This window comes from Mesitornis unicolor, unplaced genomic scaffold (assembly GCF_000695765.1).
Source record: "Mesitornis unicolor isolate BGI_N332 unplaced genomic scaffold, ASM69576v1 scaffold38847, whole genome shotgun sequence".
Classification (NCBI taxonomy): Eukaryota; Metazoa; Chordata; class Aves; order Mesitornithiformes; family Mesitornithidae; genus Mesitornis; species Mesitornis unicolor.
The window spans coordinates 13,293-30,008 of record NW_010197773.1 but is presented as its reverse complement, the minus strand read 5'-3'; the positions used below and the strand labels follow the sequence as shown (position 1 = coordinate 30,008).

Genomic DNA, 16,716 nt, shown 5'->3' with positions numbered 1-16,716 from the left:
GCACCTGCGCCTGCCTGCCTGCAAACAAAAGGCAGAGTTTGACTGTGCTGCAGCGGCCCTGCACTCAGCGCTGCCCACTGCCCTCCGTGCGAGCTCCAGGGGTACAGCGGCTGGGCAGGTGAAGTAGGCTGGGGGTGCTCCTGAATCACAGGCTTATGCCTGCTCCTCTGCCAAAACCCACCTTACCGCGCTGGATTGCGTGGGCTGCAGCTGGAAGAAAGCGTGGCTATTTCTGGAGAGGATGGCTGCCTGCAGAAGGTGGTGGCAAAAGGAGGCCCATCACCACTTCAGGGTAGCTCTGCAGGGACCTACATCAAGTGTCACAAACTCAGCTTCAGCCTCCATCCGACATCTGCTCTCTCCCAGAGCAGCCCTTTCTTCCTCTCCCTCCCTACAGCAGCAACCCATGAATTTGGCCCCTTACTGGCTCCCACCCAGGCAGACTGGGTTCCTGTCTGCCATCCCTTCCCACAGCTACACTCAGCCTATCCTGGCCACCTCAGTCAGCTGGACCACTCCACGTTGCCCTGTGGCCCAGCTCAGGGCATGGACTCAATGTGAGGACAGCCACAACGCAGCACAGTTTGCTGGGCTCAGTGAGGATTGCTGGATTGAGGGGCAAGGAAGGCTGAGGTGGGTCAGCAGTCTTCCCACCTGAACACAGGCATTCTTTGCTATCCTCCATGCTGGCAACTGGCTTCAGTAAACCCCAAGAGCTGGATGAACTACTAAACTCTTTCAGGACCAATCTGCATCCTGACCATTAATAGACAGTGGTGGTGAGCTGGCTGCACCACAACAGCTCAATGGCCAGTTATACAGCCCACGCAACCACAAGCAACAGCACCTTCCTCATCCACCTGAACATCCAGACACCTCCTGTCCTCGCCATTTCACAATGAATGTGGAGAGTCCCATTCCCATCCTCTTGCAGTAGAGTCTGCACATTCACATCTACCTGTGATTTGGCTATGGGCTGCTTGTGCACCTCTGCCTGCCACTCAGCTGGTCCAAGCCCCCCAGCACTGCTGTCTCTGCTCCTTGCCTTCCCTTTGAAGAAGCTGGATAAGCAACCCTGTTGTGCTCCTTTCTGGTTCTTCACCAGGCACGGGCAGGTTTTTCGTGCTGGATGTGATGATGTGAAAGCCGTGTATGTGTTTTCTTCCAACGCACCACCGAAGACATGTGGGCACAGGGCAGGCACCTGCACCCCCGTGCAAAACACACTCTTGTTCCCTTGGTGCACAGGCACACCTCTCTCACCCATGCGCACACACAGCACGCACAGAGTGGCTTTTATTTTCTCAAGCCTCCTTGTTCCCAGACACACAATTCTGGCAAATATTTAGACAGAAACACTATTAAAAGACTTTTGAGCAGCTTTTTCTTTACTCAATAATAGTTTGGTATTAAACAGAATTATGAATAGCTCCTCTTATATCTGCCTGGAAAGGTGCTGCCTCAGCTTTTGACAGTACTGTTGACAGCAGTCCCTTGAAAACCAGAGCTCCCCAGTTACAAACCCCACTTCCAGGGAGAGAAAACACAGCATCATTGATGAGCCCTCAATTGCAACTCCACAAGAGGGGGAGTTCCATGCGCTTCTAACCGAGGGCCAATCTCCTCTTAGCCCTAACAAGCTCCACACATGTCAGGGAGAAAAGATGTAAGTTTCTAGTCCTCAAATCCAAGAGAACATTTAATGAGGAACCCTGCTTTTTATGCCACATTGTGATCCAAAAATGCACTATCATGCACCACTAACATCTTTACCTTCTTGTAAATGTGATGCAACAGACTTGTTTAAATTTAAAAGAAAAGAGCCCTTTATCTCTGGAGAACATGCTGAAAAATCATATTGAAAAGGTGGGCAAAGACATCTCCTTGTGGAGATCATTGTGGCAAACAGCCTGGGAGACAGACACTGATTCAGACACTCACCTGTCTTGTAGATCTCATAGCGCAGGGAGAAGCCGGCACCTTGCCGTGCATAGTCTGAGGTGAACTTGATGTAGAGAGAGGGACCAGAAGAGATGATGGTAGGAGGTGCTATGTTCCCACAGTGCTTGCCCAGCAGGTCTGCCGCTTCACTGTCCCCATCTCGGATCTCGATGTAGTCATACCTGTGGAGGTAGGTGAAATGGCAGTAAAACCATCTGTCAGGGAAATGCTTCAAGATGCCAGGAACAAACACAAAACGCCTCTTTATATCTGCATATTTCATAGAACATCTTCCAGACAGGTACCTGGGACCCTGTCACCCACCCCACCCCCCAATACATTTTTTTCCCCTTTTGTCTGCCTGGCTACATTTAAGTCTCTTCCTTTGCTGCTTTTTAATTCATTAATTCATTGCACCAACATCCACTTCAGCTTCAGAGCAAACATGCAAAATTTAGGACACAATTTACCTCCATTTCCACAAGACTCCTTCAGCATGGGAGAAGCTCAGATACAACTCTTCTGGGGCTGCTATCCTTGCCCTACCTCTCTCCTTAAGTGTCATTGTGCTACTTAGCACACTTCAGTTTATCCCACTACCCAGGTGGGATTTGACCAAGCACGCACCAAGTGTTAAACAAATAGTCAGTGTTCAATCCATGTAAGTGGGTAGCTATTTTGTGCACACTGGTCCTTTAACAAGCACGGCCAGTACCCATACTTAGCACGTGGATGGTAATACTGACTGATCCTCTTCTGTTCAGTGCTAGCAAAGATTTTCCGCAGATGAGAAGTGCTGTGTAAGAGCTAGGTAAACATATTCACTCTTGCCTGATCCTTGTACACTCTGTAACCACAACCTGCCTTTGCTAAACCCTACCTGGAGATGCCCCACCTGCCCACTGGCATGGCTCCTGGGCATCTCAATGATTTAGGGTATAAATGTGTAGGGTTAGAAGAATTGCTTCCTGGTGCAGAGACAAAAGTTTGTTGAAAGTCTGTCTAGAAGGTGAAACTCCCACAGATTCCTTCATATTTTCTAGGCCATGACTAATGGCAAGCTAGTATCCGGCTCTGTGTGCTGCGAAGAAACAAACAGCTTTTACATGAACATCTTGTTCTTCTGTTGCTTTCTAACACCTGCGCTCTCCCGCCCCTCTTCTCCTCTCTGGCCAGCACGCTGCTATTTACAGAAACTGCCCATCTCTCTTTGACTGTTTATTTGCTCTGTATCAACTTGTTTGAACAACATGCTACAGCTCTTCTCACGGGGCCAGGGAGGGAAAAAGCATTTCCAGGCTGCCAGGAATCTGCCTTTCTTCCTTGTCACAAGATCTCCTGTTTGGGAATGGAGAGTTGAAAGGAGAAGTAGCATGCTGGATACAGAATGATCCTCATGTGACTCATTCCTGTACCGCAAAGCACACACTGGCAGGCAACAATCTCAAAACAAACTTAGAGGGACTCGGTGTGTTCTGCCACAAAGAAAGATGGCCCAGATGGCTTCAGTTTCACCCCTTTCTGGGACTAAATCAGGCTGAGAGCCAGAAGCAAAATGCCTGCGGATAAAATCCTGTCTATGCTGGACCAAGCACTCAGCTAGCTGCAATCACCCAGCCTTTAACTTCATTACAGACTCAATTGGCTTGGCCAAGGTGAAATCCAAGTGGTGTTTAGAAGAGGCACTCACACAGAAAGAGCATTTGGCTGAGCTTGTGGGTGGACACGGAGCAATGTAAATGAAGATCTGTTCCCTCTGCTCTCTTTTCAGTGCTGTGTAGCTCCCTGTCACCTTGTGACCCCTTATTACCCCAACAACATCCAGCAGCACCCGGCGTGACCCCACTAATGTCCGTCATGTGTGGCTTGATCCCACCATCTCCCCGGGGAGGAGGAACATAGAAGGCAGTGTTAGTGCTTCTTTTAAGTAGAATTTTTTCCTCCTTGTTTGTCTATTTGTTTAAAGTAGCACTGAGCAAACAGCAGGGACATTTTGTTCTCTAAATAACTACTTGCTCTCAGTGTGCTTGCAGCCCTTCCACATCTAAAGTACACATTTGTGCTGCAGGACTATTGGCTACTAGTGAAATTGTGAATATGTGGCAAAAAATTAATTTGGCAAAACCATGAATGCTGGCAAAACACAGTTAACGAAGAGAATTGCAAAAGCTGCCATTTGCAAGGCACAGACAGAAGTTAGCTGCATCCCAGGGAACCACATCTGTTTCTGTCCTCGAGGAGTTCTAACTCACCAACGCATTACACAGCTTCAGCTACTTGAGTGTAATGATCACAGCTTCTGCTGTAAGCAACACACCAAACACCCCAGTGCTGTCCACATGGCTCCTCAAACCACCCAGTGCAGTAGGAGCCCTGGCAATTTCAGAAGCAAATTCTGGACCAAGAAATATTTGCTGATTGAATGGGTGAATAACTTTCAGTAATACATACAATTTGGGAATATTGCAATCTGCTCATGGGCAATCTGCAAATGGAAAATTAAAAGAATGACTCTAGTAAGTAAATAATCAGGAAATATTTGCCTCTCTGAATTAAACCCTGTTTGGCTTCATCCAAACATCTAACTGAGCTTTCTCCTACTGGAGCTAATCCTTAATAAATCAAATGTTACAAACAACTAAAAAAGCCCTTAGGAGAAGGTCTGGGAATAATTTTTGCCAAATGTAAAATGAATATAAATGCACAAGAGTTTTCTTCCCTAGTTAAAAAATCTTGGCCCAAGACCTCTGCTCCTCATATGGCAAAACTTTGTTTCTCCAGGTCATAGAAACAGAGCATGAATTGGAAGAGTAATACACTCAGGAGATAACTCCTGCCCAGATGAGCAGGAGCACCTACTTCCTTTCCAACATAGCAATTAAGCTTTGGGCTCTTAAAATGAAACACCAAAGATGTCCTGTCCAAACCATGAAACTTTCAAACGTCAGCAAGAACACTGGCTAGTCCCCACCACAGGCTCTTTTGGCATCATATGCTTCAGTTGTGTCCATACTTTGGTTCACAGTCAAAAAAGCTGATAAACCCTATTCTCCTCATGTTGGATCACTGGCCATGTTAAAATCTAGCTTGGCCAGACCTTTGCTTCTGTTAAGCTTAGGCACGGTTTCCAGATTCTGTTCTTCCCATGTGAAAAAAATAATAAAAATTGGAAAGAAGAAAACCCAGCTTTCTACTCTAACCATTTAATTTCCAGATAATTACAGACTAGGGCACAGCTGGGTGGGACACACTTAGGCAGCAATGGCATCCAAACTATCTTGACCAGTGCCCAGCAATTTGCATCTCACTCATGTAACCAAATCTGCTGTTTCAGTCAATGTGCACCAACTTCCTTAGGGGCTGACCTCTCTGGCATGACCTCCATTGGGCAAGACGCCATCTCCAAGCACATTTCATGGGCACTTTTCCCCATCCAGGCACTGCTCCAATGAGCCAACCATAAATATGTGAGGGCAGGGTGCAGCATTCATAACCCACAAGTACAGTCAATGGATTAACCAAGTCTTCTTGCAGGGAAGGTGACCGCAGTTGGCTGCTTCTCCAGGGGCAGGATATTTTCAGCTGTTGCTTGAGTGGGAAGACCAGACAGTTGGTTGAAACCACCTCAGACAGAGGCTTCCACCAGGGAGTTTTAAGGCAGAGAGGCAAAGCTGAAGTGCTTTTAACTGCCCAGACAATGGGGGGTTGAGAAGGGAGGGAAATGTATTGCTTAGACGCTTTTAGACCTGTTTAACAGAATTAAACGGAAAACACACAATGCTTACAAATATTGCTGTATTTTTATTAAAGACTTCTAGTAGAAAGTGCTTGGCTGATGTTAACAGAGCTTTTATAAACTAATTATAAAGCACTTCTAATGCCTATATTACTCATGCTTGCTTGCTTTTTCGTCCAGTCAACTCTCTCTGCTTCCCTCTCTTTACTTCCTCTCTATTCCCCTAAGTCACTTTGCTACTGGCTCTCCAAACAAGGCTGCAAGGCACAACGAAGGCAAAGAAGTCCCAACAGCAGTGTTTATGAGAAGACCTCCACCTCTTCAGTCCTTTCCTATTGTGAAATAGCTAATCTGCTCCTTGGCCATTGAGCTGTGGTCCACCAGGCACTGGTGAGCTCCAGAAATGCTGCAACCCACCTGGGGAGCAGCACCAGAGAGCCAGTGCCATTCCTCAGGGTGCTCCTCTCCTGAGGCACACAGCCTAGCACAAAGCACAGTTTTGAGACTCATACTGCTCCATGCATAATCAACAAACCCATTGCCTCTGAGCCCCAAGTTGAAGAGATGCTGAGTCTTTCCCCAGTGAAACACACTTTGAGGACATTACGAAGATGCAAGCTTAGGATTGAGAGAAATACAAATGATAAATCATTTGTATGCTCACAGCCATACTATGAGTTCTCCCAATACATAAACTTGTGCAAGCCTTGTTTAAAAGCCTGAAGAGGCCTGGCTCCCCAGACCAAGCTCTGACCTAGCTGGCAGCTTTCTCAGTCTCTTCTCAGAGCTATGATTTGGAGTAGGTGAGGGTTTGCATGCAGCTAAACCTGGTTTCCCATGCTTGCCAGGACTGAAGAGAGTAACAAGGCTCTAACCTGAACTTCCCTAATGTTTAATTTGGAGCTGTTATTTATAGGCATTTCCGTGGGGCTCATGGCTGCACCTGGCAAACAGTAATGATGGGATCCTCATGAGACCCTGGGAGGTAGGAAGAGAGAGAGGAGCAGTGACTGGCCCAAGGTCACACAGGAAGTTTGCAGCACAGCCAAGAACAGAAGCCGGCCTTGATTAGACAGATTATGTTATATTGGAGGAGTCTGGCCCAGAGAGACAAATAGGTACTGACTGTATGCCAACAGCCCCAAATTTGGGAATGCCCAGTGTTGACTCAAGCCTTTGAGACCTCTGGTCTGCTACAACCATATGTCATGGTGTCTTGAATGCATATGCTGAGAAGAGGAAAAGAAACTGCAATTCTAGTGAAATTCAGCAGGCATTAATACTCTGCAGGTAGCTGGGGGAAGGCACTGGGAACCTGCCTGGCCACAATGGCAGCTAGTAAATGCAATCGTACCCTTTGAAAGGGTGGCGGGTGGTTTGTTTCTCATAAACTGTTATAAAAAGCATAAGGTTTTCTTAAACATGCTTTAAGAAAAGGCTTTTTCTTAGAACTTAAATAGCAGCTGCAGTATAAAGACGGTTAAGAAATGGTGAACCAGCAGCTCCGTGCTTGTTTTGCAATCAAGGAGTGGCTAGAATTAATGTCCATTACATGCTAGCTGGCTTAGTCGATTTTTCTGTGTCACCACCCATCTCCACGCTCTTTCACACGCCACCCTCAAACCAAATCCTTATTTCATGGGTGGTTACATTCTGAAAGACAAGAAAACGTTTCTGTGATCTTTACACAATCTTGAGCATCTGCAGGACATACCCTTCAAAGGTTAAATTGCTGCAGAAGCTACTGGGGACTTTTAAACGACATTTTTTTATAGCCATGATAGCAGAGGAAAGCACCTCTGCTGTCTGATGAAACAAGAGCAATGAAGTTTGATCTTAGCTGCCAGCCCTTAATCAGAGTAATTAATTATAAATACAGCAGATGAATTGGATTCTCCTTTGACTTGAACTGGTTTTACACATGTGTAACTCATCATTTTAAGGGTAATCACTCCTAATTTATCCTGAGGTGAGGAGAGAATCAGTTCTCATAGACACAGGTCCTGATACAGATCTGTGCACAGACCTAAAATCTTGTATCACATCCAGCTTTAGCCAACTAAACCTCCTCTGCTCTCAGTGGAAGAAGACAACTCATACCCATCTCAGGATGGGATTAATCATTCTTATGCACTGATGACAAAAGGTAGTTTTAATCCCACTCACTGACTGGACCTGGACTTTAGGTGGCTGAACATAGGAGAGATGAATCTGGTCTCAGTCTACAGCTTGTGGGGCCCTTTTTGCCCATGCTGAGGCAAAAGATGTTCACAGAGCAGGCAGAGCTTGCCCTTCTTTTGCCCTGATGGAAATAAGTGCTCCAGCAACAGCAGAGAGAAATAGGCTATCATCGCTCTGAATGTAAAGAGATTTCAGTGACTAAAATGACCAAAATCTCACGGCAGCATAGGGAGAGACAGGCTGGGGCGGAGGGTCATAATTGCTTAGGATTTCTCAGAAGTTTGTTTTTAATTTGTTGTATCCAATTATGTCTTGTGCAATCACAGTATTGTGGGTTTTTTTAATCATTCCACTGTGCTTTGGATTATTTTCTTATCTCCTCAAAAATCTGACTAGAATTTCTGACAAATGAGAAAAATCCAGTCATTCAGTAAAAAAATAAATTAAAAAGACAGAGATAGAGAAAATAACCCTAACAGATCGGAAAATGTCTTCAAAAATGCCTTGAAGACAAAAAAAATGGAAACTACAAACAGCCTCTGTTTATACTCCTTAAGTTGTTTTCAGCGAGGGCCTCCATACAAGGGACACTGATGGGAAGAGCCTTTCAGCAGCTACTGATAACTTATGTGAAGGGAAAAAAAAAAGGTAGCCAAAATACAGCTTGCAAAGGGAAGAATAAAACATAACTGCAAACTGTTCCTGTGGCAAGTTCTGATTCAGGAGGGAATTTCAACTGCTAGCATGTTGCATGCTGCTGCTCCCCCTGAGACAGGAGAGCAAAGGCTCCCCCGCATTTTGCCGTTCATCCTCGGGCTGCCTTCTTCAAGCTGTGTTGCCAGATCGCTGCGGAAAGGCGCGTTGGAGTAGAGAAGTGCTCTCATCTGGGACATGTCTGGAAAACCGTTCATTATATAAGAAAACAAGATGTGCTAATGTGCACTTCAGGGGTTTTCTGCAGGCTGTTGTTCAGGAGTTACACATGGCTGTTTAATTTTATTTCTATCTCCAAAACAGTCTCTATAAATTCCTCACCCTTCTATCTTTAGCTGCAGGGGTCTTTTGTTGCAAGATGTCTTTGGTATTCTTTGGGGAGAAAAAATAATGGTGAAACCAGGAATAAAATATATAAAGCATGTTAAGAATAGCCCCTCCTTTCCATGGTATTCTGCCTTCTGTTGCTGTTCTAAGGGAACTGAAGCAACTCACAACCTTTTCATACCCCAAAATACAGGACACTTGAGAAACTGCATTTGCACTTTCCTCCTTCTGCTACAATCCATCTGTGGAAAAAATTAGACTTTGGTTTCTATGTCATTTTACTGTCACCACTCACAGGCACTTGATCACTAAGAGAAAGAAAAAAATGTATACAGTAAAAGATAACAACCACAAGAGGAAAGTTTACTGCTTAAAACCAGCAGAGCAAGCAGAAGGCAGGGGACAAATGCTTGTTTTGCTCGCTTTGCAGTGGGGGAACAGGTGAACAGGCTTCCATCTCCTGATGAGATCCAGTGGCCGACAGTCTAGGCAATAAACGGAGACCAGTTTGGGCCAGACTGGCCCTGGTGGCTGAGGATCTGGGGACTGACTGGCTGCTGCTAAGGATTAGGAGAAGTTCACATGCTCTGCTATGCTAGCCGTGTTCCCAGAGGAAAACACCATTCATGTCCCATCGCACCTCACTGTCACAGTATCAGTCATGGCCTTAGACACAACATGCCGTGAAGAACGAAAGAGCTGTTAATAACTGGGATCGGATGGGAGCTTTGCAGCTTGGCTTTCCCCATATCACTCATTTGCACTGGCTTTTTTTCAGCACAAAACTGAAACAAACACCTCATTAAGCACCAATTGTATAAAGGAGGTTGCAAGAACAGAGCCCTGGCCAGCCCACCCTCGTGCTCCTGGCTGCCTGCTTCCCTCATTAATGATGGATGGTCACCCTGGGATGGGCCCACCGCGGGACAGCTTTCTGACCCTGCTGTTTCTCAGACACAGCCTGTTCACAGCCCAGCTCCTGCCTTAGCTGATGCACAAGTAAGCAAAGCTTTGCTGCCAAAGCTGGCCTGCAGCCTCCACTATTTGGACACTTCCACAACAACCCAATCCTGCCAGCTTGTAGTAAGAGTGGTTTCTGGGGCAAACAGCACACCAAACCTGTCTGTTGTCTCCTTGCATGCAGTGTAGGTGGGACAGCATCTCCTACACCTTTCTGAACTGAGCACAATCAGTGCCTGGATGAGGGTGAGTGCTGTGTTGTGCCATGCACACACCGCGCCTTGCTGCATGTTTGCAGCAGTGGTGGCCTTCCACCCAGGTCTTGGAGGCAGTGCTCTCTATCTGGGGGTATAGGAGGAATTAGCTGCTTGCAGGGGCTGCTCGGTAACCCTGAGGTGAGCTCAGCCTTGCCTGGGACTTTAGGTTGGAGAGGCAGCCATGCCAAAACAGGAGAGGGAGACAGAGATGAGGGAGTGGGCTGCTGCATGAAGCTGGCTGGTACCATTCCTCCTTAATGTGCTCTGAGAACAGGGGGATGGAGGCTTCCCTGTTTTATCCTACAAACAAGGGCTCTGCCACTGCTTTGTTTGGGAAGATTTTCTTTGAAGCAACCTTTTGTGTCACCCTCTTGCTCAGCTGCGGCAGTGCATCTGCTTTGTCCTGCCAGCTCAGCCATGGAGTGTTTACAAGCCTCCCTCACCCTTCCAAGCTGTGGTTCAGCTCCATTGACACTGAAGGCAACAGACTCCACTTTCGGCGTGTGATGAATCAATTACTTCCTCTGACACTCTATTACTATAGCTCTTACATCTCCAGATTGCAGATGAAAAGACAGGCTGAGAAGGGGGACAGGGAAGGGGAGAGGTCTCCTGAGGTCTCCTTCAATTGAGTTGTTGGACATCTGAAGAAATCCCCATCTGCCATATTTAAAGACACAGAGAGATGTTTTGCTCCTGAACAGCAGAAAAATCAGAGGGTTTTCATAAAAGAAAACCAAAGAAATCAAATGGGTCAAAAAACTTCAACAAGATGCAGTGAACATAGATCAATGGTGACTCAGTCCCCTCTGCCGATAGAGATCCCAGACCTTGTTCCTTCCCATGATTACCAGCCAAACACCAGCATTACCAAAGGCTCAATGAGTGACAGCCAGGCATTACACCTTCCCTTTTCACTGCAGAATAACAATGTAAATGAAACCTCACACCAACACTCGCAAAAGAGGAAGGAAGCTGAGCACAACCCTCAAACCCTTTTGCTGGTGCTGGGGTGGGAGGGTCCTACTCCTTGTTGGACATCCATCAACAACCCGAGCACTGAGGGCTCCCTGGAGGTTTCTGATACATTAAGCACTTCCCATGCAAACACCCTGCACATGGCCCAGCCTCAGCAGGCACGGGGCTGAGTGCAGGGGTTCTCCCACCGCCATGGGGTGAGCGCTGCCTGTCTCTGCAAAGGGGGACCCCACCTCAGAAAACAGGGGTGCACCCTTACTCACACTGACCATCATGTCTTCTGTACCTCTGCAAGAAGCGACATTTGGGGCAGCCACAGTACACATATGGAGCAGCTGCCCTGCCAGCTTTTGTGTCATTTGTAACAGGACTAAGTCGCTGGATTTCTGCTGTCAGACCCCACTGCTTCAGGCTCTGCTTCTAACTGTTTATTAAACACTACTATCTCCTTGTCTGACCCAGTGATACTTTAAAGCCACCACCAAACTACAGGACTGTGATTGCTCACCAATGCTGGACATAGATTCCAAGAATTCCTTGGGATTCAGGGGGGTAAAAAACCCAACCAAAAACCACAGGTTATTCACTTTTTCTAATGATCTGCTCACTAAACAAACATAAGGAAGGCTTTCTATGGTGTGTTTGAACTGATATATCGAAGACAGTTGCCTAAAACATCCTAGCTGTGATAAGTGGACCATGACTGCTATTAACTTATAAGGAATTCCAGGATCACCAGACTGTGGTTTGTAACATATTATTACATTGCCATTCAACGGTGGTGAGCAGCCATTCGATTTTTAAAAAAGGGAGAACTAGTCTCAGACTGAAAACTAACCTCCCCCAGTTCTTTCAAATCAGCTCTGTGCTGAGCTCTGGCCAGAAATTTCTTCTGTTTTCAGTCTGCTCTTTGCAGTCTGTTCTTTTTATTTTGCATTCATATTTAATTGCAGAATTCACACCTGGCCAGAAAAGGATGAGAATGAAGCAATCATCATCTGCGCCGCTCTGACCTGCTCGTGTGTGATGCTGCTACTCGGCAGCTTTTGGAGCAGAGAGTGCAATGCACTGTTGCTATCTAGGCTGGGGTTTATGCCTGCAGATGCCCAGGTCTTCTCTTCTTTATAGGGTTGAGAGTTTGAAGTGATTTGCCAAAGCAGGAACATTAAATCGATAGCAGGGAAGAGGAAGAACCCAAATCTCACTCAACTCCCAGCCCTGATACTGCTGGCAAGCCTGCAACTCCCCTGTTACAGCCTGACAATAGGGATGATATCCCTTAAAAAGGCTACGAGTAGCTAAGGCAAACAGTTGCTCATTAAAAGCCTAAACCAGTTCCTATGGAAATCAAGGTAAAACCTCCCGCTGTCTTTACTAGACTTTGTGTCTGGTCCTTAACAAAAAAAAGGATAATTTAAAAAATATAATTCTGGCACTCCTTACATTCACTAAACCTTCTACCACCCGCATTCAGACAGCGAACCTGTGACATGGAAGAGCACTGCAAATCCCACTCCTTACCCGGATGCTGGCAGAGACCCACAGGTCCTGCTCCCTCCCTCACTAGCCAGAGAGGCTGAGTAAGAAGTGAATACACCACCACCTCCTCCTTCTCTTCCTCACTAGCAGGAAGGAGAGGGAGAGGTCTCTATCTCTAATGCTATTGTTCTCAGTGTCACCAGCTGGCCCTCAATTCGTCATCGTGCCAAGAGGAAACAAGGTGCAAAACCAGACCTAACTCCTACACACCGGATACTGGTGAGCCAGTGGGATGTAGGAGACCCCAGGAGAGTGCCTTTGGGACCTTCACCTTCTGCAGAGCCCACACTTGGCCTGTCCCTCTGGGGAGAAGCTCTGGGGCACAGGGAAGCACAGCCATGGAGTGAGTAGAGCTCTTCCAGCTCTGCAGATGGGCAGCAGAGAAGAAAGATGTGAACAACCTTGAGCTGTTGACTCATGCACTGGTGAAATGCCGCCACAGCTAACCCATTCATTGATATTTCATTTTGGAAAATGACCTGGGCTTGATGGGAATTATGAACCATACAGCAGATGCTGGACCAAAGTAAAAAAAAGTAGAAGCTCATTTGAAGACAAGTTGAGCGGCAGTGTCATGTTACCCAGACTCAATTATTTCCTGTATGTTAGAAATGTTGCTTCTGGCTACCCATGCCACAAATGTATGAGCAAGCAAATGCCTTCCTTAACATCTCATCTTTGACTTCCTCTCACTGCAAAATTAAAGCTCGACTCTCCCAGTGTTGCAGGAGACACAGTTACCTCCATCCCAGTGAAGACCCCTGCCGAGTCCTGGTGTTTTGTAGTGCTCCAAATGTATTTCTCTTTTCTATGAATTTTCTCAGTCTCAAGATGAACTGCATTGTTTCTACAGTGTTTACTAATAAGCTAATTATGCATACTTTCCAGAGCATTTGCTAATTAGCTGTCCATAATTGATGCCTTTTCTACTCTTAACCTTCACTGATGGAAGGATGGCTTCTAGAAATATTATGCTCTTGTTTCAAGAAGATGGTCAAGAGCACCAGGCTGAATACGGCAGCCCCCAGCTGCCTGTCTATCTGTTTCTGGGCACAAGGGGTGGCTGCAGCAATCCCCACCACCTGAGCAAGGGACTTAGGCCAGCACCTCTGCTACTCTGTAGGAAGGATGCAGAGCTGTTTAGTTCCAGTTCCTGGAAGCACATGAAATGGCCATGCTGCCATAAGAGGCTTTCACTGGCTAGCTGAGCCCATGTTACTGCCAGCGTACCCTGGCAGGCAGCACTCTGCAAAATGGGCACTGGAGTGTGGTGTCTTCCCTTGCCAAACCTTGGTCCCCTCTGCCCTTCAGGCTGGCAGCAGGGGCATCTCCTGCCATGCCTGCCCAGTATCCAGCACACACCAGGATGCTGAACTTTGTTCAACTCCCTGAGCATCACCATGGCACTTACAAGGTCACAGTGACAGCCACAAACTTCCTCATTACTTGTGGTCCCAGTTCCTGTTTCTGGAAACCCCTAGGGCTTGGCATAGGGAGCCAAAGTCAGGAGGAAAAGCCTGACTGTGCAGCTCTGGGCTGTCTCCAGTTTGCCACCCCATACTTCTTTTAGGAGCCTTGAGCCCCTTTCACCAGAGATCTTCACCAGCATTTGGTGTGTGCCACCAGAGGGGGCTGTGAGCCACGGCAGCAGTCCCCCAAATCCTTCCCAGGCAGGGATCCCAGCGATCGCAATGCAGTTGTGGCATGCACTGGAAATGGCTACAGAAAAACCCGCCTGTGCCGCCTGATCATCAGTCAGGCTTTTTTTGAAAAAAATAACGTTCCTCTAGTGCAGATGTTATGACTCAGCTGAAAGGTCTTCTGCTTGCAGAGGAAGCATGAGCACATCTGCTGCAGTCTGGAGGGAGCGTGCCTGTGCCGCGTGTGTACAGCAACGTCCCAGTGCTCAACGGCAGCTCTGCCCAGCCTAATCTTCTGGCAGAGTCAGCCGAGTGCAGCCGGGGATGGCAGAGTCCGTGGTCAATCTCGGGAGGAAACTTGCAGTAGTCCAAAGTGAAGCCCAGCAGTGGCAGGGAGGCACGAATGGAAAGGGCGGTTATAAACACAGTAATTCACACAGCTGAGGTTTCTGACTTGAATTTTCCAAGCAAGCAGTGCAGACAGAACAGTGAAATGGAAATCAGGAAGGAGCAGGCTGCTTGGCTATGTGACTGTGCAAGCCAGGGGAGAGCCACCCCTCTTGCACACCTATTGCACATGGTTCAGGTAGCTCCTGGGATCACAAACACTGGCATGCACAAGGCTGCCCAGCTACCACCATGCCATGCATAGAGTGGAAACATTTCACTACAGCAACAGCAACGTGCTTCTTTTCCACTGGATGCCACTTCCCTGTTCAGAGAGCAGACACCAACGGCACAGGGCCACAGTGCCCAAGGTACAGCTGTGCTCACAGCGCGGAGAGGAAGAAACGGCGAGCAGACAGGCTATTGCAATTATTTCCAAGTAGTCTGGAGGGTCTTTTATCAGAGCATCCAACTTCCCTTTTGGCTCTGCCATTACTGGTGTGGCCCCATGGCTGCAGGACAGTGTGAACAACAGCCTGGGTCCCATACTCCCACAACACAGCACACCCACCTTCCTCCAACAGGGATCCCTGCTGTGCTGTCCACAACATCAGGAAGAGGCAAATTTTCTTAACCTGAAGTGCCTTCCCAAAGTAAAGCACTTCCTTGGAGCACAGATGAAGCACAGAGAGTGAGCGAGCGAAATATGTTCTGGGACTTCAATTACACCAAATTACTCCTTTCATGATGGTGGTGGTGGTGGCACAGGTACTTCTTAATGCAGTTGGACGCAGCCAAAAAATAAAAGCCCACATGTGCCTCCAGAAAAACAACAGCAACAATCAGCACTGAGCAGCTGCCCCTGGCTGCCACCCCGGGGTCCATCCCCAGCTGATGCTCCTGCCTCAGCTGCTCTCACTGCTCCAGTGTCCAGGCAGCACCAGGTACACAGGCCCTTTCCGGCCAGCTGCGCAGCAAGGGGAAATCACTGACCTTTCCGCAGAGGTCCCCAGAGTGCCAGGCACTGTGCAAAACACAGGAGGAAACGCCTCCCATCCCAAGGGGAAATCTAAAGCAGATACAAGGAAGACCAGAAAGGACACAGTAAAACTAAAAAAGAGTTTTGCAGATATTTTTGTAGACCTTAGAATGGGTTTTAGGAATGTAAATGTTATGCTTCATGAGAGAGAAACTTTAGCCTAATAAGGTAAAATGAAATTCCGAAGGAAAAAGCAACGGAGGAAGGGGTTATGGTGTTTACCTCTGGCAGCTGGGAGCACAGACTGGCCCCGCTCCCACTCTGATAGCTGCCAGGTAGCAATACCAGAGTGGGAGGAACCTCATCTGTCCAGAGTGAGTGCCACAATAGGGTTCATCAGCCTGTCACCTTTGTGTTAATGATCAGATGTCAAAAGAAGGGCTCTGCCCTCAGACTATATTTCTTTGATGCTGAACTCCTGTTCCTATTAAGGTTTCCACCTGCAGCTACAATGAGGCCTTTGCTTCTTCATAATATACCCTCTGACACTCAGATGAGATCTATTACTAGATGGTCATCTATTAGTACAGCTTAATGCCCAAGCATTACACAGTGTTAATGCTTGTCTTCTTCTAGTAGGTCACTTAATAAAAATAAAAAATCTCCCTCCTAACAATTTCTTTCAGGCAGTGTTGCTTATCGTGCACCGTTTTCATTTGTTTGATTATGCTTCCTGTCAAGCACTGTCCATGAAGTTCTTTCAAACCCACTCCTTTGCAGTGCTGGCTCTGGGGGCAGACACCCAAAGTCAGCTGGGCTTCCAGCTCATGCCTGTGGCCAGCAGCTCAAGTGCACTGGGAATGAACCCTGTTTCACTCACACACAGGTGGCAGCTGAGGGGACAGAGGTGCAGGCAAACTTCACTTTCAGGAAAGTTTTTATGTTCTCTAGAAACCAGGTATTAATATTGCTGACATTGCTGCTCACAAACCCTTCACCATTCATGTCCCATATGGGGGACCAAAACCCTCCAACCTAAACCTTTCTGCTTTAACTAAAGGCTCCCTCATGCACATA

General features: G+C 47.2%; 1 protein-coding gene across 1 annotated transcript in view; it reads right to left on the bottom strand.

Annotated features, from left to right (window-relative positions):
- NRP2 (neuropilin 2) overlaps window positions 1-16,716 on the bottom strand; it is a 71,079-nt gene that overhangs the window by 45,042 nt on the left and 9,321 nt on the right. Inside the window, exon 4 of the mRNA XM_010188915.1 lies at window positions 1,942-2,123. Coding sequence (XP_010187217.1) covers window positions 1,942-2,123 — 182 coding nt within the window. The remainder of the gene's footprint in view (window positions 1-1,941; window positions 2,124-16,716) is intronic.